Genomic DNA, 19,673 nt, shown 5'->3' on the forward strand with positions numbered 1-19,673 from the left:
TTTGAAGTGTCTGGTGCAATAAACCCGAGACACGCAATGGAAACAACTGCAATTAGGGGTCTAATGGTGTGCGTATGGATTAGTATTAGGCTTTATATTCTGCCCTCGACCCCGGACAGGAGAAATGAAGTCGAGCTTTGTGGCCCGCGGCGAAATTGCGGAGACCAAAACGTGCCCAATCAGTCGAGAAATTGTTTCGTGTGGCACGAGTAGTATGTATTATTCAGGTTTTCTTACTCCGTACAACGGCCCGGCAATGGGCATGACCTGCTTCAAGACGAGGGAAGAGGCCTGCGATGGCTAACGGACCCTGATCCGCGTAGCTCGGCTCAAACTTCACATGCAGGGCCCGGGATCGTGAAGGAGTCCAAGACGGCCATGTTGGTTCTCTCCGGAGCCGGCCAGGGTTCCCCAGATTACAAGCACACAAGTTTGGTGGTACGTACATGCGTTTGTAATTTAAACAATCCCAGGTGGCTTGCCGCAAGATATTCCTCAACGGGCGAGGCAATGTACATGCGCCTTTTCATGTGCCAAACTCGCCGCCGCGGCGCTCGCACTTGACATCAAGAGACGCTACCAAAACTGTTGAGCAATGTGTCCAGAGAGGCCAACTGTGCCAAGAAGATGCCTGATATTGTCTGTGTGCCTCCGGGGGAGCCACGTCCCCAAACAGCCACGATTCCTGCATAAAGTCGTCCAGCATGATGCCGCCGAATCATGTTTGCCGTGCCTCTTGGCTTTCAATGCACACCGTGGCCCTCGTCCTCTTGAAACATAGATGATGAGAGTAGTACCATTCGTCGAGAATCGACTGCCGAAGGGGCCCATCGGCCGCCATGCACATCATTCATGCAGTTTGCATGTTTGTGCGGTCCCTCCCGAAGACGGACACGCAATGCGTAAAAGCGGCGCCGCGTGATTCCGCAAACACCGGCCGCTGATTGGATCGTGGTGTCGCGCGAGTCCGAAACGCGTCAGGCTCGTGATTTGCAAGACGCAAACACAAACAAGAAAAATATCACGGCCCCAAGAGACATTCTCCTGGACCAACATGACGTATTGCATCTCTACGCCCATGATTTTGCGACTATGCGGCTGTCGGGCCACATAGCTGGTCAAAATGCACATGGCTGGTGGTCGCAGCCTCGGCGACCGATTTTCGTCATTCCATATTTTTTCTTGGAGCGGGACAACAAACCAGGCCGATAAATGGGTCTGCTGGCATCCCATGTCCAATGAAAGCGGATTTGTGCCTCGTCGGGCGACTCTCATCGTGACCATGACGGACCAAGGCTGGCGCTGTCTGGCGCCCTGGCTAGTTGCCGTGTAGCATACAACGTGGAATTGGTACTGTGGACCCTCGATTTTATTCGCAATGGCCACTCTGTCATCTAGTTTTCATTCACAGCCGTCCGATAGCCATCTCGGGCGGTCCCAAGTCGAACCCGCTCCGATCTAGGGTAGCCTTTCGTTTTCCAAACCCGTACCATCGACCGAGCATGTTCACGCGGCAAGACAAGCATGAGCCAAATTGGCGTGGGTTGAATGCAGTGAGCGGAATCATGTTCCATGGCATCTCTGTGCAGCAGATGACCCGGATGCCGACTCAATGAGCCCGGGTGCCGCTACCGGCGTCGGTTTCCCACCGCGATCCACTTGCCTGTTTAGGAAGCAATTGAACGCTCTGCTCCGGTGGCTTGCAGATACGGGCGCTAAAATGAAAATGCGTTGCCTTACCATCATTGACATGCTGCTCAATATGGAAGTGTTTAAACGCGATGGGCAGATTATAGAGATGAACACGCAAGCACATGCGTTGTCATGATGAATTTCGTAGTCGGAGCATGTATATAAGCCACAAACATGGCATCGAGTACATCTGCTCACCATTTCATTTCCTCTACATCTTGCGAGTCAACACCATCACCATGTATATTTCCAACATTGCGCTCCTTGCCTCCGCCACAGCCGTGGCGGCTAACTGCCCGTCTTTCCCCTCCTCGCTCGTGGAATACTCTTCCGAATTCAAGCAGCCCACGCCACCGGCGGTCAAGCCAGAGTTCCAGACACACTTTGTACAGCACAAATGGTAGTTTCCCGTCTCAAATTCCATGTAAAAAAAAGGCACATGGCTAGCTCTAACGTTTTGACCAGGAACCAGAACCTCTCCCACATCCAGACCGGCTACATGTACAACTCCCCCGCCAAGAACCTCGTCCGCGTCGACGAAACCTTTGAAGACGGCCTCGCCACGTCCGTGTTCAACTTTGCCAACGTCACCGAGGACGCACGTGTCGACAACACGCTCACCTCGGTGTTTAAAGATTTCGCCCACCCCCAAGTATGGAGGGGCTACGTGAACACCAATTATCCCCTCATCGGTGCCGATTTTCTCGCCAAGGCCGGCGCCGTGTTTTCAGGATTGGTTGAGCGGGATTTTATTCCGGGGAGGGTTGCTTCAGTATGTTTCCGCTCCCATTCATCCTTTTATGCTGCGACTGATGGATTTCCTGTTGGTAGTGGAGCATTATGTACCAAGGCGCTATTCCGGTCACGGTGTACGTGGATGGGTGTAATGTTGTGCAGGGCTATGATTACTTTGCTCCCATTGAGAGAACTAGGGTGACCACTTCGTTTTTCAACACGCGCGTCGGAAAGGTGGACATTTGAGGGCTGCGAGGGGGCTGCGGCGACTTTGGGTGTACACTTTGGTGTTGTTGTCGCGGAACAGACTTTATATGGGCGATTGTGTAGGGACTATTTGGACTTTTTATAAGAAATGAGACAATAAATAAGTAGAAAATAGTTTCTTGAGAAGCCAGCTATCGCACTCTCGTTTCTGCCGCATCTCAGATCCGCCGAATACGCAGAGCAATGGACCGTTGGGTGTTGGGTGTTGGTGGTTGTCGTGTGCAGTTGCTTGCACGTGACTTCCCCAGAGTCACAAAGAAGTTCTGCACCGACTTCTTTTCTGGTCCTTGACAACATCTCCGCTCACGACGACACGCGAGTCCCCAATCTAATCATGTCAAGCACCATCACACTGCCCCGTATTACTTGGCGGTATACCAAGGATATCTAGACAGTATGCACACTGTTTGCAGGAGCTGTCTACAGCTGATGCGAAGATGAGTTCTTGCTGGGCTGCTGACGGTTTCGCGCAGGATGGAGAAAAACTTTGGCAGCAATGACTACACGCCGTGTCCCGAAGACTATCCTGATTTCCGTCTACCGCGCTAAGTGTCATGCAGCATCCAGCTCACTATTGTTCAATCACGGGGAGAAAATTCGGAGCCCCTCAAGTTCGGTGACTCACTACTCCTTCAGGCTGTATGAGTTTATTGTCCTGGATCGGGTCCTCGAATATCGCAATGCCCTCAAAGCTTTCTGGAGACAACGCGGATGTGGCTGAAAATATCACATACCCATGTGACGACGACGGGGAGCGATATGCATTCATCGCAGGATGTACGCACCTCCTCGGCCATCCTTTTCCAAAGAGTCAAGCCAGGCCTCAAGCGAGATAATCCGTTCCTGATCACTCCAGAGGTAGAAGAGAGTGCCAGGAACGTCCGGCCCATCTTTGCCGAAAAAGATCCCAGAATGGGCAGGCAACGTGGCACCGCTGAAAGACACTTTGTGCTCCCAACTCATGAGAATAAAGATGGCCCCAGAACCGACCCGGACTTCTTGGCCAGGGACATTTTGCTGCGGACACCATATCCTTTTTACATGGGTCACTGCAGCACATGCTGCTCTCCTCACTCTTGCAAGCAGCAACCAAAACTTGCACTTTAGCCTATTCAAGTCTTTTCTCAGTCTAGGATAGACCAATAAGCAGAACAGTCCTCTTGCCACAGCCGCTCCTTGACTCCTGTATTCAGACAAAGGCCTTGGTTCCGCATCGTTTCCGGTGCTTCGTTCGCCCAGATGGAGCACATTTGCCGCACTTCCTGTACGTATCTGCAAGATTCGGCCATTACTGATAAAGCTGGCAACGACCAAGCATGAGAGCCTGACGATATTTGGCAGTCCGTGGCGACGGTACGGAATCCCTGCTTTCAATATCGCCCGAATCACTCCCAGGGAGGACATTTTTGCCTCTCTCCATCAAAAACGCCGCACATGATCATCACATACGGTCCACCGCGCCTCCAACTTGACAGGTGTGATTTTGATCGGCCTTTTTCCTCACCCCCCATCTTCGGCTATATTCGCGCTTCATATGGATGGAAGACCGGATTCCAAATTTGCCAATGCTGCACTAGTGGAGCGCCCGCAGAATGAGCTGCGAAATGCCCCAATTGTCGTCGACGTATAAGCGGGTTGCACAGGATACAGGGGCTGAAGTGTTGTCCTTCCTTGGGCCAAGGTCTGCGCCTAATTTCGTATTATTTGTATGACATGCTGGCTGATAAAAGTCATAGGCTACAGATCAATAAGGTTGTGGACCGCGGCCCTTTATTTCTCGGTCGAGACTTGCTTTTCTCGACACCAAGCTTCAAATCCAGCCTGCGGGAGTATGGCGATAAATGGAGCTTCCAAGCTCGAGATTGCATCCCGCACTCTGACTGGTATTGATGAGCACAACAACACATGCGCCTGCCTTTCAACTCTCACTCAACACCCCGGCAGGCCACTGAATGCCCAAAGGTCATGCAAGTCTACCTTGACCCTGTCTGCCACGACGTATCCCTTCCAGTATATCGTGTTGAGCTGCGCCACGACTCCCATCCTCGCTTCTGTCTCAGTGAGCAGGGAACCGACGACTCGCAAGGGGAACAGCAACATGACGCCGGGCACATTGGACGACTGCAGCAACTGGTCAATCAGAGCGACAATGCTTCTCGCGTGGTCAGAAATTGCCGAATGGCTCAGCAGAGGAGTGGCCTTGCCCGCCCAGCAGGGGTAGTACGTGTAATTCCGCGACAAGAAAAGCAGAAGTGTGTGGTAGTAAATCAGGGCTAGTCGGCACTCATGCCCTGTACTCTTGGAATGGAGAGTCGAGCCGTGCTGCAGGTACCACGTATTGAGCAGGCCTTGGACATGGATACCTTGTCGACCCAGCTCTCCGATACTTGGATGAGTGCAACGCTCCGGCTCTGGAATCTCCTGGATCCGTGCAAAGAAGCTGCAAAAGTCAACTATGGAACTGCATCTGATCTGTCATGGTCTCTAGTCCGTACGTACCTCTGACTGAAGGATGCGGTGTAGAGCATGAGAGTAACCATGCCATCCATCGGGAGCCCAGCACTCTGGCCAGCACGCAAAAACAGAGTCTTTCTGACAACAGTCCACCTGTTCTCGGACAGAAAAGTTTCCACCCCGTACATGATTGCCCTGTTGGCCTCTAGGACCTGGAACGCGTCGAAGAGCATCTGCTTTAGAGGAGAGGGGCCGCGGCTCATATTCGACAGCTGCAGCATTCTTCCTGTGCCGTAGAGCATGTGTCTCGTCCATCGGTCACCGCTTGGTTCAGCCATGAGCTATGTAACCAAATTAGCAGACTTTTCTTGTTGTCATGGAGTCAGAATGTACCTCAAACAGCCCCAGGAGAAAGGTCGTCCAAAGCACATCATCTCGCTGTGACGCATCGCTCGAACCGAGCTCATCTTGCAAGCTGGCCAAGGCGCGCTGGTATCTTGTAAATGCCACGATGCGCGGCGATGGATAGTCGGGACTTGTGCCGACGTGCGCTCGTCGATGCGCATCCAGGGCACCTAGTGCAACTGCCACATGTGAAAGGTGACCATGTCCACGCATCACGGGCAGCAGCGCCGTTGCCGCCAGCGGAAAACGAGCCGTGAAATGACAATTACGAACGACAGCGACAAAATGGCCCAGATACGTGCCCTCTCTGTCGTTTACAGCGGCTGGGAGCGCCAGCTTTGGTGTTGTGCGCCTGGTTGACTCGTAGGCGACAAACTGGAACGAGTCACTCGACGTCGCGGGCATTTGTGGCTCACACGTCTTGCCCGTCCGAGTACAATGATGACACGGGGAACCGCCTTGGCACTGTGGCCGGCATTCGTCAGTGGCAATGGAAGCTGGAGGAATGAGTCAAGACATGATTTCGGCAGCGGCGGCAACTCACCTTGATCCTCCGCTTGGCGCATGGCCGGCATCTCGTGAGCGCCTTTCTCTTGTCCAAGTGCCCGATGGCTTGCTTTGACGGCGCCATCTTGGTACCCGAGCTCAAGCGCCTACATGCTCAGAAAGCTGCCGAGAAACGTGGAATTTGGCAAGCTGCTGTTTGTGGTTGTCAATGAGATGGGACTTGGATGTATGTACGCGGCCACCCAGGGCTGAGCAACAAGCCATGCCGAATCGGGCAGTAATGAAGCGTGGTTCCACAGACGGCGTCTACTACGGAGCGCGGCTGACGGCCCGAAGAAGCGGCTTGACCTGATAGGAATTCCGGTGTTCTGCCTTGCATGAGTTGTTAAACGGAGGACAAGCGCGTCGGGGATTCGACAAGGCTGTTTGCTGTCCGCTCGCCGCAGGCGGAAGCCCGCTGCAGGCGGCCCCCGGCAGGGTCCCCGACGGGCCCCCGGACTCCCGGAGGGGAAATAAAAAAAGGAATTCCATAGCTAATGTTCTAGCAGCCTCAGCCAGCCGGCTACAAAGCTTCGAATTCAGCAGTAGCCCAAGGTTCTGGATTGAATAGGCTTGAACCAGGCTGCCGCAGTAGCCCGCGGCAAGCGACTCGGTGGGCAGCTCTGCTTACACCGATGGCAGGGCTCACGGTGCCATCGGACCTAGTAACCATGTTGCTGAAGAAGAGAGCATGTCTGATCACCACACAGGCCGCATCATCCGTCTCGCCGTTTGAGCCGCGCCAAGGCATTACCAAGGGTGGCAAATCCATCAAGTTCAAAGTCAATATGGACAAGGGCAGGCAGGGAAAGACTGGCTGCAACGGTGTGGTTTTCGCTGAGACAGTCACGTTTATTGACAAGGGCAACATGCCCAACATTGCCGACGCGGGGATCACAGAGAACCATGCTGGCTGGCGACGCTTGTCGACGATCCTGGCTTTGCTCTCAACTTGAACGGCCCTAGTTCCCGCGCCGGGGACTGCTCCCATGAGATGGCCGGCTTGGGACATGGCTCTCTTCCTGTCGCGAAAACGGTTACATTGGGCCTGCTCGGGCGCGGCTTAGCTGATGGCATCATGGCAGTCTGTCTCGGGTTGCGAAAGCGGCTGCTTCGACTATTTCGCCGCGGCTGACGCCCTGGTTACAGAAATGGCAGTGCATTTCTCTGAAAAAGGGTGGGCAGCTAAGAGACCGACTTGGTCTTTCATCTTCCTTCAGAGAAATACATTCTGCTATTTCTGTAGAAACAATATCTTTTTAGTGTTGTACTGGTACCTTTTATTTTCCCCCTCTTTATTCAACATGTGTATTCTGATTATTAAAACAAGGAAAAACATTCAACACAATCTGGTCAAATCGGTCACGCAACACGATTACCACCTGCCGCGATCACAATATCACAACTGTGGTTTGGGTTGGCAAAAGTTCAACCCATCAAGATGGTGGCTTGCTCGGTTTGAATTTTTTCAGCCCAGTTCGTCATGGACGGGCATGTATCGCACCGAGTATAGTCGACCCCGTCAGAGACAAACCTGCCAACCATTTTGAAGCCATCCTGTTGACAGGCCCCCAGAACGGGCATATATGTCTCAATCACAATGACAGCACCCCAAAGAGCAGACGAATGAGGGGTGCCTTTTGGGCATGATCATTCGGGCCAATAGTTGAGAATACCACGCTGCAAGTGACAAGTTTGCTGCGGATTACGAGGACCTCAACTCTGGTCATACAGCACTCTGTATATCCCATTTTTGCTACTTGACCGTGAGACACGTCTGTTCCGGCATTTAACAGCTCTGCCAGAAACAGTGCCGATGTGCTCACAAGAAGTAGTCAGCGTCGCAATATCGATTGCGCCATGCATATTTATCAACGCAGACTGACCATGATTCGCCACGGCCCGTGAACGGCGACACAAAACACCGTTGTGGCTTTCTGGGCCGCAAAGAGATTACCTGCGAGTTGCCGTATTTGGTAACACATGCGCCCAGTGTGCATTCATGGTCAAATAAAGTTTTTTCGGACAGCTGCAAGTTTACATAATGTCAGACCCTGCGTGTAGTACGGGGAAAGGGGCCAATGTTTGCCAACGAATAGGCTTTGGGTGCGGACGGGGTGGTATCCAACAGCTCTGCAGGTGCTTTCGTGACGAACAAGTCCTACTGGCCACGGCTGCATGGGCCGTGTCTTGGGTTGTCAACAAGATGATGGGGTGGTATCGATGCATGCATGACGGCAAGATGTCATGTTTCTCGCCGCTCTTGGTTCGTCAAAGATGCACGCACAAACGACTTTTCCAATCCAACGTGATGGAAGGCGGGGTAGAGAATAATGTTCTGGACTCAATTCTCGCCCTGGTTCATTCGAAAGCCTGTCGTGGCGTGTGCTTCTCAATTGTCTATAAATACACAGTGGTGAGCCCGTCCTGACTTTTCTTTCCTCATGGGTATCAATCAACAGAAATTGACTCGCTGATCAACCAGATCAACATGTTGAAACATTCGCTCCTGTATTGTCTGTCTCTTTTCGCCACTACACAAGTGTGCAATGCGCGGGCTGTCGAGAAAGAAATCCGTGCGCCGGCGGCCCAGTCTTGGAGAGGATTGGGCGGTCTCTTTTCAGGTACGCAGATGGAACGGACACGACTGTTGTCGTTTTCACAAATGACATTTTTAAGCTGACTTGTGGCAGGCCACCCCGGTGTTGTGTCTTGGTCGGCCAACCGGACGGATGTCTTTGTCCGGGGAACCAACAACGCCGTTTACCACAAGTGGCAAAATGGAGATTCTGGCTCGCCATGGGGCCCGAGCCAGACAGACTATGAGAACCTCGGCGGTGTCATCTACGGCGACGTTACTGCCGTCTCCTGGGGCCCCAATCGCCTCGACCTCTTTGTCCTGGGCACCGACAACGCCGTGTACCACAAGTGGTGGGACGGCAGCTCCTGGGGCGGATGGGAGTCCCTCGGCGGCACCATCATTGGCGAGATCAGTGCAGTCTCCTGGGGCGCCAACAGACTGGACCTCTTCGTCCGCGGCACGAACAACGCAGTCTACCACAAGGCCTGGAACGGCGGCTCCTGGAGCTCTTGGGTGAGCCTCGGCGGCGTCATCGTCGGCAACCCCCAAGCGGTATCCTGGGGACCTAACCGTATTGATGTATTCGTACGAGGCACCGATAATGGCGTCTACCAGAACGCCTGGAGCGGGTCATCCTGGTCAGGCTGGTATAACCACGGCGGCGTAATTGTTGATGATGTCACGCCGGTGTCGTCCGCGTCAAACAGACTTGACCTCTTTGTTCGAGGCACGAATAATGCCCTCTACCAGAAGTCGTGGAGCGGTAGCGCGTGGACCGCGTGGATTTCCCTCGGGGGGACCATTGTGTCTCGGCCATCCGCAGCGGCATGGGATGGCAGGTACGTGGCGGTAGTGGCTCAAGGTACTGACAATGCGGTGTACCTCAAGGAGTACAACGGCAACTCGTGGGCTGACTGGCGATCTCTTGGCGGTGTGGTGACGGATGCGCCTGTGATCAACCCGAGAGGTGGTTTTGGGGCCGCAGTCTTTGCAAGGGGAACAAACGCTGCATTGTATGCGTATGAGTAGGCGGTTACAGCGGACGCCTTGGATTCGTTGCTGCTGTTGATTTTGTATGATGCAAACAACGCCGTGTCATGCCAGGCAGTCAGCGATAAACATGGCAAACCAAAGGGTAAAAATGCAGTCTAAAAAACTTGTAGTCCTGATTCGTAATCCATCCATACGCTAAGAAATTCAAGCATCAACTATATAATTTAGAAATGCCGGTGACCACACAGACGGATGCGGGTTCGATTTCCATGACTTGTGCTGTTGGGTCCCACAGTCACGTGTAGGCACCATATCACTTTTGCTGCGCCGGCACCTTCCAACTCTCTTCCTTTTTTATCATGATTAAGATTTCCTCTCTTTCTAGCTCTCTTGCCATACAGCTTGTCAGTTGTACCACAGGATCCGTGACGCGTCTGATACTCATCTTTATCAAGGCACGCCAAGGCCAGAACCGACGTCTTTCGTTCCCGTGCTCTATCGTGCAGTCATCCTCAACGTACACGGCTCAGGCTCTGGTGTGCGTACCTCAAACAGCCATTATCGGCGGCGGCATCATTGGTCTCCCGAAGCGTTATGAAGAGCTCGGTGTACAGTTCATGACTGATTCTGAACTAGCTTGCGCGCATCGGGAGCCTCATTCGAACAATGACGAGCTATCTGCAGTGGATATTCACGTACATCAACCAGCGATCAGGTAACTCGTGTACCCTGTGTTGACGTCCCTCTTCCCCTCGGCAGCCCTTACAATACGCATGGCTGAGCGCGGGCCAAAGAGATGAGCCTAAAATGGATACAGACGTGGCCAGCTTTGGAATAAGCTGCAGCACACATGGTCTCAGTCACCACCCGTCGACAAGCTTGACGCGAAGCTGGCGTGCATCATTGCCACCAGATCTGGCTGAATCCTCTGAATGATGAGCTCGATCCACACACATCCTAGTTCATAGAGGGGGAGTCTCATGCCGCAGGTGCTATTGAACTTGGTGAGCAGTCACCCCCTGCATCGATTCGTTCACCACGCCAAAGGATCAAGAAGGGCTTGCCAAGCTTGTGGTCAAGTACATCTATGATTGTGGCTGGCGCGCATACATGCCTCGTACCGCCCATGGCCAGGCAATCATCGGCAGAGTCTCTGAAGCTGTCCTTTTTCCAGGAGCAAACAGCACCAGAGACGGCGTAGGCGGCGTCTATCTGCACTTTGGCCACGATTTGAAGATTACCCTTGGGCCCATTGCCGGGAAAGGAACGACAGAATTGATACTCGGCCAGACATCAGTGAACCCAAGGCCTTTTCCCAACTCAAATCTCGTTATTTGCATATTATCTAAGAAGGCTTGAATGTTGGTTTCGTACGGGAGCGTCGGCCAAAACTAAAGTGTACAAGACCTGAAAATGTGTTTGCTGCGGCATGGAGTAAGATCACAAAGCTAATGTGCCCCATGGGTTGAAAACCGCAGCTGCGACAGTGGTCAAGTACATCCAAGTGGCATACGCAAACCCGAAATACGAGCGTAAGCCGCATTGTCACAGGCGCGGGGGCATTGCATCTTCACTTGCATCATCTGCAGTCAGCATTGCCCAAACAACTTTCGATTTGCAGCGCTTCAGTCGGGCGTAGTACTGAGCGTCCAGCCGTCTGACCGCGAGTGCAGCCTCACCACCAATGTTGCACCATCTGTCTCACCGGTAGACTAGGTATTCATCTGCATGTAGTGGCGGCCAATGGAAGAAACAGAGCACGAGTAGTTGGAGACGCATGCCTTAAAAGCACGCAATCCGCATTGTAAATTGTGCTTTACTCAACTTCCTGGGGTAACATCTCCTCGTGTACGTACTAGACGCATCGACAAAGTCTCGAGTTATACGTGCTCTTCCGACATCAGCCTCGTCGCTCGCAATGCTTGTTGCTTTTCTGTTGGTCGGGCTGGGACTGGCCTCCCCGCCGCGGACCGTCCGAGCTGTCCTCTCCACCGACTCCTACCGATCGAGCCCCGGGTCCGTGGTCGGCGGGGGCTCGGCATACGACTACGCGCCCAGCATCATGTTGGACGGCGTGTACAAGATGTGGTGGTGCGGCCAGGTGCCCGGACAACCGGTTGCCGGCGACAGCATCCTCTATGCAGAGTCGTCCAGCCTCGACGGCCCGTTCCACGCGCGCGGCAGCGCGGCCTCGCACCAGGTCGTGTTTGGGGGAACCGGCAGCGGAAGCTTTGACAACGAGCATACTTGCGACCCGTCCGTCGTCCGCGTCAGCGGAACGTACTACATGTACTATGGCGCCGAAAGACACGACGGTGAGCCCACGACGATTGGCGTTGCGTCCAGCCCCGACGGCATCTCCTGGGCGAGGCTCAACAGTGGCCAGCCCATCATCACGCCCGCGAACCAGCAGAATACCGGCAACACGTACGGAGCGGGCCAGCCGAGCGTCGTCTACCGCGGCGGCCGGTTCCACCTCATCTTCACCGACACCACCGGCGCCGGGGCACTGGGCAACGGCGCCGGACAGTTCGCCTGGCGGTCGCCCGATCCGACGTTTCAGCGGGACGTCGACGTCTTTACCGCCTCTGGCTGGCAGCCCAAGACGGACGCCAACTCGCGCGGCTTCTCGGTCGCCAATGCCTTTTCTGCGGACTGGCAGTTCTCCGACGCCCTCGACGCCTTCATCATCGCCCACGACAACGGCGCCGGAGAGACCACGCTGACGTTTCTCGACGCTGAAAACCCCGCCGTCCAGAAGTACTCGCAGGTCGGCATTCCGGGGCCGTGGTCCGAGGGGCCCGGCATTGTCTCCCGGCCCGACAAGCACTCCGTCGTCTCCGCCAGCAACGAATGTGGGCGCGTTCCCGTCGACGTGATTCGCTCGACCACGGGGCCGCCGCCGCGAGAGCTGGGTCGCATTGGCGTCGATCTAGTCAGCGGCGCCAGCTGCGGCTCCATGCCCGACCGGGTTGCGGCCATCTACGAGGGGTACGGCATGCAGGTCCCCGGCCTCCCGGCTGCCGTTGTCGTGGACGGCCTCCGGCTGCAGATCCAGAGTCTCGCCGTGTACACGGACCTCACCCACAACGCAATCCAGGTTCCCCCGTCCGTCTACTACGCTGTTCCGTACGGTGCGTCCTTGCACGAGGGCGACGCCGTGCTGGGGGCCTCGGGTCTGCCGGGGGCTTTTCGGCTCGACAACAACACCCTCTGGCCAGTCAGCTGTCTTAAAATCGTCACCGACAACCACTCCCAAATCACAATGATAGACCCGGGAGCGTGGCAATCGTATAGGAAAGGGCCGAGCCTGTTTTGCCTCGGCTGAGTGGAGACCCTGACGTCAGCGAATCGTTCGCCTAGGGGTATCCAAAGCGAGGGGTTTGGAGCTGTCAAGTTGAGCCTTTATGGAACCAAGGGCCGTTTTTATATTCCCTCCGGGGGCCCCGCCGGGGGCCGGCTGCCCCTTGAATATACTGCATACATACAAGGCCGTCCCAATTATTTGATTCGTTCTGGGTAAAATACTTTTGGCTGGCCAACGAAGCCATTCACGTGCATGTCGCGACTCGTGAACCTCGAAAACCCTGCCAGCTGGCCGCAGGCCACAGCTCGGCGCAGGCGGCCCCCGGCAGGGCCCCCGGTGGGATAACTCACAGGCTTCTCCAGATAGTCGGTGCCGAGACAGAGACGCAGCGCGGCGGCGACCCCGATATGCAGCTCAGGCTTGCGACACCAGGTCGGGTCCTCGACGGTGCTCGGGCGCAAGGACAGCCGCGAGAACAGCCGCGAATTAAGAAAAAGTAAATTCCATGGCAAAACACAACACAATCGTGGGTTGCGCATGGGCGGGGATGGTGAAACGCTGCACGAGTACTCAACGCTGCGCCGGGTTTCAGGCCATGACTCGGGATGCCAAGCATGGCTGTTTCATTCATCTGACCCGGCAACTTGGACAAACCTGCTGGGGTATCAAATGAAGGTCTAAAGTTTCTGTCATGGGGGTGTAGATGGTATGTACTATGGAATCTCTCGGCTGGGTTATCGTGATGGCTTCACCGCTGACGGCTGCGAGATGCCTTTTATTCAAAGAGCAGCTGCGGCCGTCTTGAACGGCAGTTTCGAAGCAGCAACACCTGGTACTGGAAGCTCTTGACCCTACGCAGTTCTGGTGGCGCTCCTCGGACCATGTCGTCGCACTATACTGACTACTTCACGCCTACTCAACAGGTCTTGGCTTCTACACCAAATGTTTGACGGCAATGACGCACGCTTCGCTTCACTTGTAAGCGCCTTCGGCCGAAAGCCTCCATGTCACCATCTGCCGCCCGGCTAGAAGCGCAATGGTGGATTCGACGGCGGGTTTAATGGTGTAAACAAATCGGAGTCGGCCTGGTGCTTAATGTCAATTGGCGGGGAACTCCCCAAGTTTTCCATATCCACATGATGCAGCACTAGCGACGACATGACTATTTCCCATCTCACCCAACTAGCGCGGTTGCGAGACGGTACATAGGATTACTCGGTGGCAAGCTCACTCGAGTGTATTAGGCGTATGCTTCCAACATTTCACACTGCGACGGCAAGCAACCTGCCTCCGTTTCTGCGTTTCTGAAACGCCCCTCGGGCAGCCCGGCCATGAGCTCACTCGACGCATGCTGTGCGACCCGAGTCAGCCCACACCAGACATATGTCTATTTGCAACACGCTAGCCACAGCATATAGTCAATAGACTTTGTCGGGCCGCGCACGGCGTGATTATCGGCTCGGTCATGGAATGGCTGAGACGGAGTAGTGGACAACTTGCCATGCCATGGCCGTGAAATCATATTTAACACTTGGCCAACCTCGCAGACTCCCACCGCTGTCCAGTCATCTTACACCATTCCATTTCCACTGGCCCCTTTGCAGAAACCAACCATGACAATGGGTAGTCGCAGCGATTTCCCCCCCGGCACTGTCGAGCTGCTAAGCCGTAAGTCCTTCGCCAGCAGAGTGGTCGTGGCAACTCGCTCATATGGTGCCACAGGTCAAAAGTCGGGCAAAGAAGAGATAACTCGCAGGCCCACGCCGTCAGACGACCCCAACGATCCTCTGGTCAGTCTCGCGCCCTGCCCCCATGCCACCGGCCCGGAACTGACGTTTTTTTGTAGCGATGGCCGATGTGGCGCAAATTGTTCAACTTTGGGCTTCTCACGGCCATGACCATGGCCATTTTCACCGGGTGAGTCCCATCACGGCCCATGACGATGCCGCAAGTCTGCTGCCGCGGCCCTGCTAACGCCGTCCAGGCTGGCCATACAGTCGCTGTTTTTCAAACCCCTGAGACAAGAGCTGCACGTCACGACCGCCCAGCTGCTGACGGCCAAGGCCATCCTGCTGAGCGGGGAGGCGGTGACGTGCATCGTCTTCATCCCCCTTGCCAAAAAGTACGGCCGGCGCTCGCTGTACATTGTGTCGACGGCCGTCTTTACGGCAGCCGTGTGGTGGACGGCGTACATGCAGACGGCGACGGAGCTATATCTGACGAACCTGCTCAAGGGCCTTGCGGGCGCCATCAACGAGACTGCCGTGCAGATGAGTGTACGCCCCTTGTTGTTCTCTTCCTTTGGCGGCACCATCTCTTAACAAGTTTGACAGATCCGCGACATGTTCTTTGTCCACCAGAGAGGCACTGCCAACGGCTTCTACTTTGCCGCCCTCAAGTTTGGCTTCACCCTCAGTCCCATGGCCGCCGGCGCGCAGGCAACGGCATTCGGGTGGCGGTCGTGCTACATGACGCTCGCCGTCTTCATGACGGTTCTCACCCTGGTCTTTGCCGTCGGGTACGAAGAGACCAAGTTTGTGCGGCCCGCAGCCGACGACAAGGGCAGCGCCGAGGACGAGGATGCTGTTGACGGCGCGCTGGAAAAGGACCTGGACGAAAAGCGCACGCCCCAGGTGCCTTTCCCGCACTACCTCCGGCTCCAGCTTCTCACGCCGACGGGCGAGTCGCTCTGGAAGACGCTCTACCAGCCGCTCTTCACCATGGCCATACCCCAGGTCATGTTTGTGGCCGCCCTGTACGGCGTCGATCTCTGCACCATCACCGTGTCGGGGTCCATGAAGTCCATCATCTTTGTCGAGCCGCCGTACAACTTTACGCCCCGCGAGCTGGGGCTGATGCATCTCGGGCCGTTTGTCGGGTCGATACTCGGCACCCTGTACGGAGGATTCCTCATTGACGCCGCCATTGTGTGGCTGGCCAGGCGCAACGGCGGCATCTTTGAGCCCGAGATGCGCTTGTACTTTTTGCCCATCCCGGCCCTTGCCATGGCGGCCGGCATGGCCACGTTTGGCGTCGCGGCCGACCGCGTAAGCCCGGCCCTTGTTTTGCTGAAACCCTTGCGGCGGTGGCCGATCAATTGCTAACCATGTCTCGTAGGGAATGCATTGGATCTACCCCATCATCGGGACCACGCTCAGCTCCTTTGGATTCGGCGGCGTTGCCGACATTGTCTTTACGCTCATCATTGATTCGTATCCCGATGTATGTATTGGCCCATCCGGCTCGGGAGACGGCGCCTGCTGACAAGTTACACGGCAGATTGTTTCACAAACCTTTGTGGTGATTACCTTTTTCAGGAATGCGATTGGCGTCATCGGCGCCTTTGCCGTGGAGCCGTGGCGGCAGGCCATGACGGTGTCGGGCATGTTTGTCCTCATCGCCGGCGTAATCATTCTTGTTCACCTTGTGGCGGTTCCCATGGCCATCTGGGGCAAGCGGGCGAGGGCTGCCAATGCTGAGCGGTATTACCGCCTGTCGCAGGCGACATGGTAGGACTTGGCTGGAGGGACGTGCAAGATGCAATGGTGGACAATGGCCAACGAGACGTCATCTAACGTGTGCGTCCGTCGTCTGGCCGACCCTTTCTTTGATTTCGCGGTGTTGGATGGAGTTGCATAGCGTAAACTAGAAAAGGTAGAATCTACAGCCCCCTATAGACTGGAAAGGCGGCCTTTCCCCCTGGATAGATTTAGGACCCAAGTCCACATTCTGCCGTCGTGGCTGCTCGTGGCACAACAAGACCTTGTCAAGTACACAGCCAGTTGAACCCCTTTGCCGTGCGTCGTCACCAAACGGATGCATTTGTTGGCTGCCGTCCACAACCGACGCAACGATGCCGTCCACATCACCGGTCAGATTTCACGGTGTCCACCCTTTCCGCGTGTATATAATCACACCCAAAGGCACTACATTTCTCTGCCTGTAGCTGACGGTTTCTGGGTAATTCACAGACCCCCCCTGATTTGTAGTCGTCGCTTCGACCTGTTTGCATGATTAGCGGATACATCCCCGACGGTACGAATCTAGCACAGGGGACCTGAACATACAGTATCAAACGCGCTGTAGTCTCCTGGGCGGCTGACACAGGCGCAGCGCCCAAGGGAGACGCCACAAATAATAATGGCATGCTTCCGCGAAGCAATGTTGTGATTTTTCGCATAGAGATTCGCTTCTACAGTGCCCATTAGACGCGTACGCTTTCGAAGCGGTATACATGGCGTGCATACTGGAAGAGACAATGGTGGAGTAGATTGCCGGACCAAACATGCTAGACGGGTCTGCAGGGGAGGTCAGCAACGCCGACGCTGGTGGGAATTTCAAACAGCGCGCCGCTCACCCGATTTGCTGATGGAGAAGCCATTCCGGAGGATGCTGCACGTATAGCATTTGTTGTTGGAGCAGGGCTTCCACTTGTCGCCGCTGCTGCCTTCGTAGCAGGCTCGCTGCGTCCCGTGAAAGCGGATATGATGTCGGGGGTCTTTGCAATTTTTCCTGCGCACAGGACTTAGCGTGGGAGGCTGGGAGCTTGGGTTTGGATCAGAGCCCGGCCCAGACGTACTTGATGTAAATGCTCTTGATCTTGGCGCTCGTTCCCGGGTGAAGCCATTTACAGTAGAATAGATGCGTGACTGGTGGTTTTGGTTTCACGGTTACTCGTCTGGTCGAGGCTTGCCGAGGCTGCAGTGGTCACTCACGGTGCTTGTAGAACTTGCAGTTCTCGTCGAGACGATCAAGAGACTGTACGCAGAACAGAGTAAGAAAACGTACAGAGGGATGCTGATCGATATACACACCATGGTAAATCCGGCTTGCCTTGGCTCAAAGAATCTTGCCAGAAAACAAGTCTTTTACTCTGGGATTTTGAAAGGCATCGCCTGGCTGGAGGAGGTCCCCCCGTCTAATATCAAATGGCTTCCAAAGGTCGCCGGTCGCCAAAGTGTTGGGCGTACATGTGCGCGGTCCCCATCACGACGCGGCCGGGACCGTCTCTTGCATCCGTGGACTGTGCCTAAATCATCAGATGTGTAGTACCGAGCGGCAAAGGAGAGAAAACTGAGCCTTGTCTGCCATGTACGACGTTGGGCCGGCGGCGGTGCTCGATTACACGGCATGAATGGCCTTGTCTCCTCGCACCAACCCCGGACGGGGGAATCCAGACCATGACCTGAACTCGGCAGTGCAGTTGTTGGAGCCCAAGGCCATTCTGTTTGGGCGTCAAGAGCAGAGCCGCCAGTTTCTTCTCGTTTCCCACCTCTGGCCTCAAATCCACGACACCTCTCACAGTCCTCGCCGCCCTCGCAGTCCCTCGATAAACCGCAAGTGTCTGCATCATGGGGTCCTCTGAAAGCCGGGCAACAACCCCTCCGGCGTCTCACACACAGCGAGCAAGAGTGCCCCGACCGCAGAACAGCGCTGTTCCCAGCTCCAACAACAAAGCCATGCAGCAGAGGGAGATCCTGCGAGAAACGGCCAGGGAGACGCTGGCTGCCGTGCACAGCGTCCAGAGCCAGCTGCCGTCCGTCGACCTGGGCATGTCGACAAAGTACTCGTTCAACTCTCTGCGACGCCTCGGGCCAAACCAAGGCGTCGGCCTCCCCCAGCGCACCACCATCCAAGTCGTCAACGAGGACACTCTCAACGCGGCCACCAAGCTGTCGGCGTCGGCGCGTGCTCACGGCAGCAGGCCCCCGATCGTGGTCAACTTTGCCAACGCGCGCACGCCCGGCGGGGGCTGGCTGAACGGCGCCGTGGCCCAGGAGGAGGCCATTTGCTACCGCAGCTCGCTGGCCATCAGCCTCAACCCGCACCACTATCCCCTGGCCGCCGACGAAGGGATATACAGCCCGAGCGTGCTCGTCCTGCGCGGGGACATGGCCTCGGGGCACCAGCTGCTGGTCCCCCAAACGCCTCTCGCCGACCTGCCCCTGGTCAGCGCCGTCACCATCTCGGCCATCCGCCAGCCCGCGGTGCGGACTTTTCAGCTGGGCCGCGGCGCGGCGCGGCTTCCCGCGCACCAGCAGGTACAGCGTGTGTACGCCCGCGACAGGGACCGCTCCCTCACCAAGGCCAAGATGAGGTTGGCGCTGCGCATGGCGGCCCTCCACGGCCACGACATGCTTGTTCTCGGCGCCTTTGGCTGCGGCGTCTTTGGGAACCCCCCGGATGATGTGGCCCACTGTTGGCTGGAGGTGCTGCGGGAGCACGAGTTTACCGGCAACCGGTGGCGCGAGGTGTGGTTTGCCGTCTTTGATCCGGACAACCGGGGCAACTTTGAGACGTTTCGCCAAGTACTGTCCGGAAAGAAGGTTTGAGCGTCGTGGTTTGAATGGGTTTTACGCGACTCTGGTTGAGTGTCCAAGATTGACACGAGTATGGACCGGCATGTGATAGGCGTCTGTAAATTGGTAGGCCTAGCAAAGTGCTTCTTGTTTCTCGCCAAATTTGATGACAAACACCTAGACCTGTGAGTATCAAGATGAATATCCAGTCGGCCGAGACTAGTCCCGCCCAGTCTGTGTAACTTGGCCTGGTCCAACTTGGATATTCCCAGCCGTATACTCCGTACCCGAGCCTGGATTACTCTCGACTCAGCCATCAGATGCTGCGTTCCAGGCTTCCAGCGTTTGGCCGCACGACCCATGTTCTTGGCGGGCGAGTAGCTTGGTTGGGTCG

General features: G+C 55.7%; 9 protein-coding genes across 9 annotated transcripts; 7 read left to right on the forward strand and 2 right to left on the reverse strand.

Annotated features, from left to right (window-relative positions):
• Positions 1–1,931: 1,931 nt before the first annotated feature.
• On the forward strand, positions 1,932–2,673 carry G6M90_00g050360 (uncharacterized protein; the record flags this gene model as incomplete). The annotated part of the gene is made up of 3 exons (XM_014689657.1): positions 1,932–2,092; positions 2,158–2,464; positions 2,524–2,673. 3 exons carry the CDS (start codon positions 1,932–1,934, stop codon positions 2,671–2,673), a joined length of 618 nt encoding a protein of 205 aa, XP_014545143.1.
• A 1,950-nt stretch (positions 2,674–4,623) lies between these two features.
• G6M90_00g050370 (uncharacterized protein) lies at positions 4,624–6,184 on the reverse strand (the record flags this gene model as incomplete). The annotated part of the gene is made up of 4 exons (XM_014689658.2): positions 4,624–5,134; positions 5,194–5,489; positions 5,542–6,018; positions 6,098–6,184. 4 exons carry the CDS (start codon positions 6,182–6,184, stop codon positions 4,624–4,626), a joined length of 1,371 nt encoding a protein of 456 aa, XP_014545144.2.
• Positions 6,185–6,770: 586 nt separating this feature from the next.
• Positions 6,771–7,055, forward strand: G6M90_00g050380 (uncharacterized protein; the record flags this gene model as incomplete). Its single annotated transcript, XM_014689659.1, has 1 exon — positions 6,771–7,055. The coding sequence occupies one exon, from the start codon at positions 6,771–6,773 to the stop codon at positions 7,053–7,055; it is 285 nt and encodes a 94-aa protein (XP_014545145.1).
• Positions 7,056–8,590: 1,535 nt separating this feature from the next.
• Positions 8,591–9,709, forward strand: G6M90_00g050390 (uncharacterized protein; the record flags this gene model as incomplete). Its single annotated transcript, XM_014689660.1, has 2 exons — positions 8,591–8,723; positions 8,793–9,709. The coding sequence occupies 2 exons, from the start codon at positions 8,591–8,593 to the stop codon at positions 9,707–9,709; spliced, it is 1,050 nt and encodes a 349-aa protein (XP_014545146.1).
• Positions 9,710–10,032: 323 nt separating this feature from the next.
• G6M90_00g050400 (uncharacterized protein) lies at positions 10,033–10,392 on the forward strand (the record flags this gene model as incomplete). Its single annotated transcript, XM_066130487.1, has 1 exon — positions 10,033–10,392. The coding sequence occupies one exon, from the start codon at positions 10,033–10,035 to the stop codon at positions 10,390–10,392; it is 360 nt and encodes a 119-aa protein (XP_065986184.1).
• A 1,199-nt stretch (positions 10,393–11,591) lies between these two features.
• G6M90_00g050410 (uncharacterized protein) lies at positions 11,592–13,001 on the forward strand (the record flags this gene model as incomplete). The annotated part of the gene is made up of 1 exon (XM_014689661.1): positions 11,592–13,001. The coding sequence occupies one exon, from the start codon at positions 11,592–11,594 to the stop codon at positions 12,999–13,001; it is 1,410 nt and encodes a 469-aa protein (XP_014545147.1).
• A 1,592-nt stretch (positions 13,002–14,593) lies between these two features.
• G6M90_00g050420 (uncharacterized protein) lies at positions 14,594–16,493 on the forward strand (the record flags this gene model as incomplete). Its single annotated transcript, XM_014689662.1, has 7 exons — positions 14,594–14,648; positions 14,703–14,770; positions 14,827–14,897; positions 14,965–15,256; positions 15,314–16,027; positions 16,098–16,202; positions 16,260–16,493. The coding sequence occupies 7 exons, from the start codon at positions 14,594–14,596 to the stop codon at positions 16,491–16,493; spliced, it is 1,539 nt and encodes a 512-aa protein (XP_014545148.1).
• A 366-nt stretch (positions 16,494–16,859) lies between these two features.
• Positions 16,860–17,797, reverse strand: G6M90_00g050430 (uncharacterized protein; the record flags this gene model as incomplete). The annotated part of the gene is made up of 7 exons (XM_066130488.1): positions 16,860–16,982; positions 17,048–17,172; positions 17,228–17,278; positions 17,338–17,492; positions 17,560–17,629; positions 17,696–17,738; positions 17,795–17,797. 7 exons carry the CDS (start codon positions 17,795–17,797, stop codon positions 16,860–16,862), a joined length of 570 nt encoding a protein of 189 aa, XP_065986434.1.
• Positions 17,798–18,331: 534 nt separating this feature from the next.
• Positions 18,332–19,312, forward strand: G6M90_00g050440 (uncharacterized protein; the record flags this gene model as incomplete). The annotated part of the gene is made up of 1 exon (XM_014689663.1): positions 18,332–19,312. One exon carries the CDS (start codon positions 18,332–18,334, stop codon positions 19,310–19,312), a length of 981 nt encoding a protein of 326 aa, XP_014545149.1.
• Positions 19,313–19,673: the final 361 nt, after the last annotated feature.

This window comes from Metarhizium brunneum, chromosome 2, assembly GCF_013426205.1.
Source record: "Metarhizium brunneum chromosome 2, complete sequence".
NCBI classification, from domain to species: domain Eukaryota; kingdom Fungi; phylum Ascomycota; class Sordariomycetes; order Hypocreales; family Clavicipitaceae; genus Metarhizium; species Metarhizium brunneum.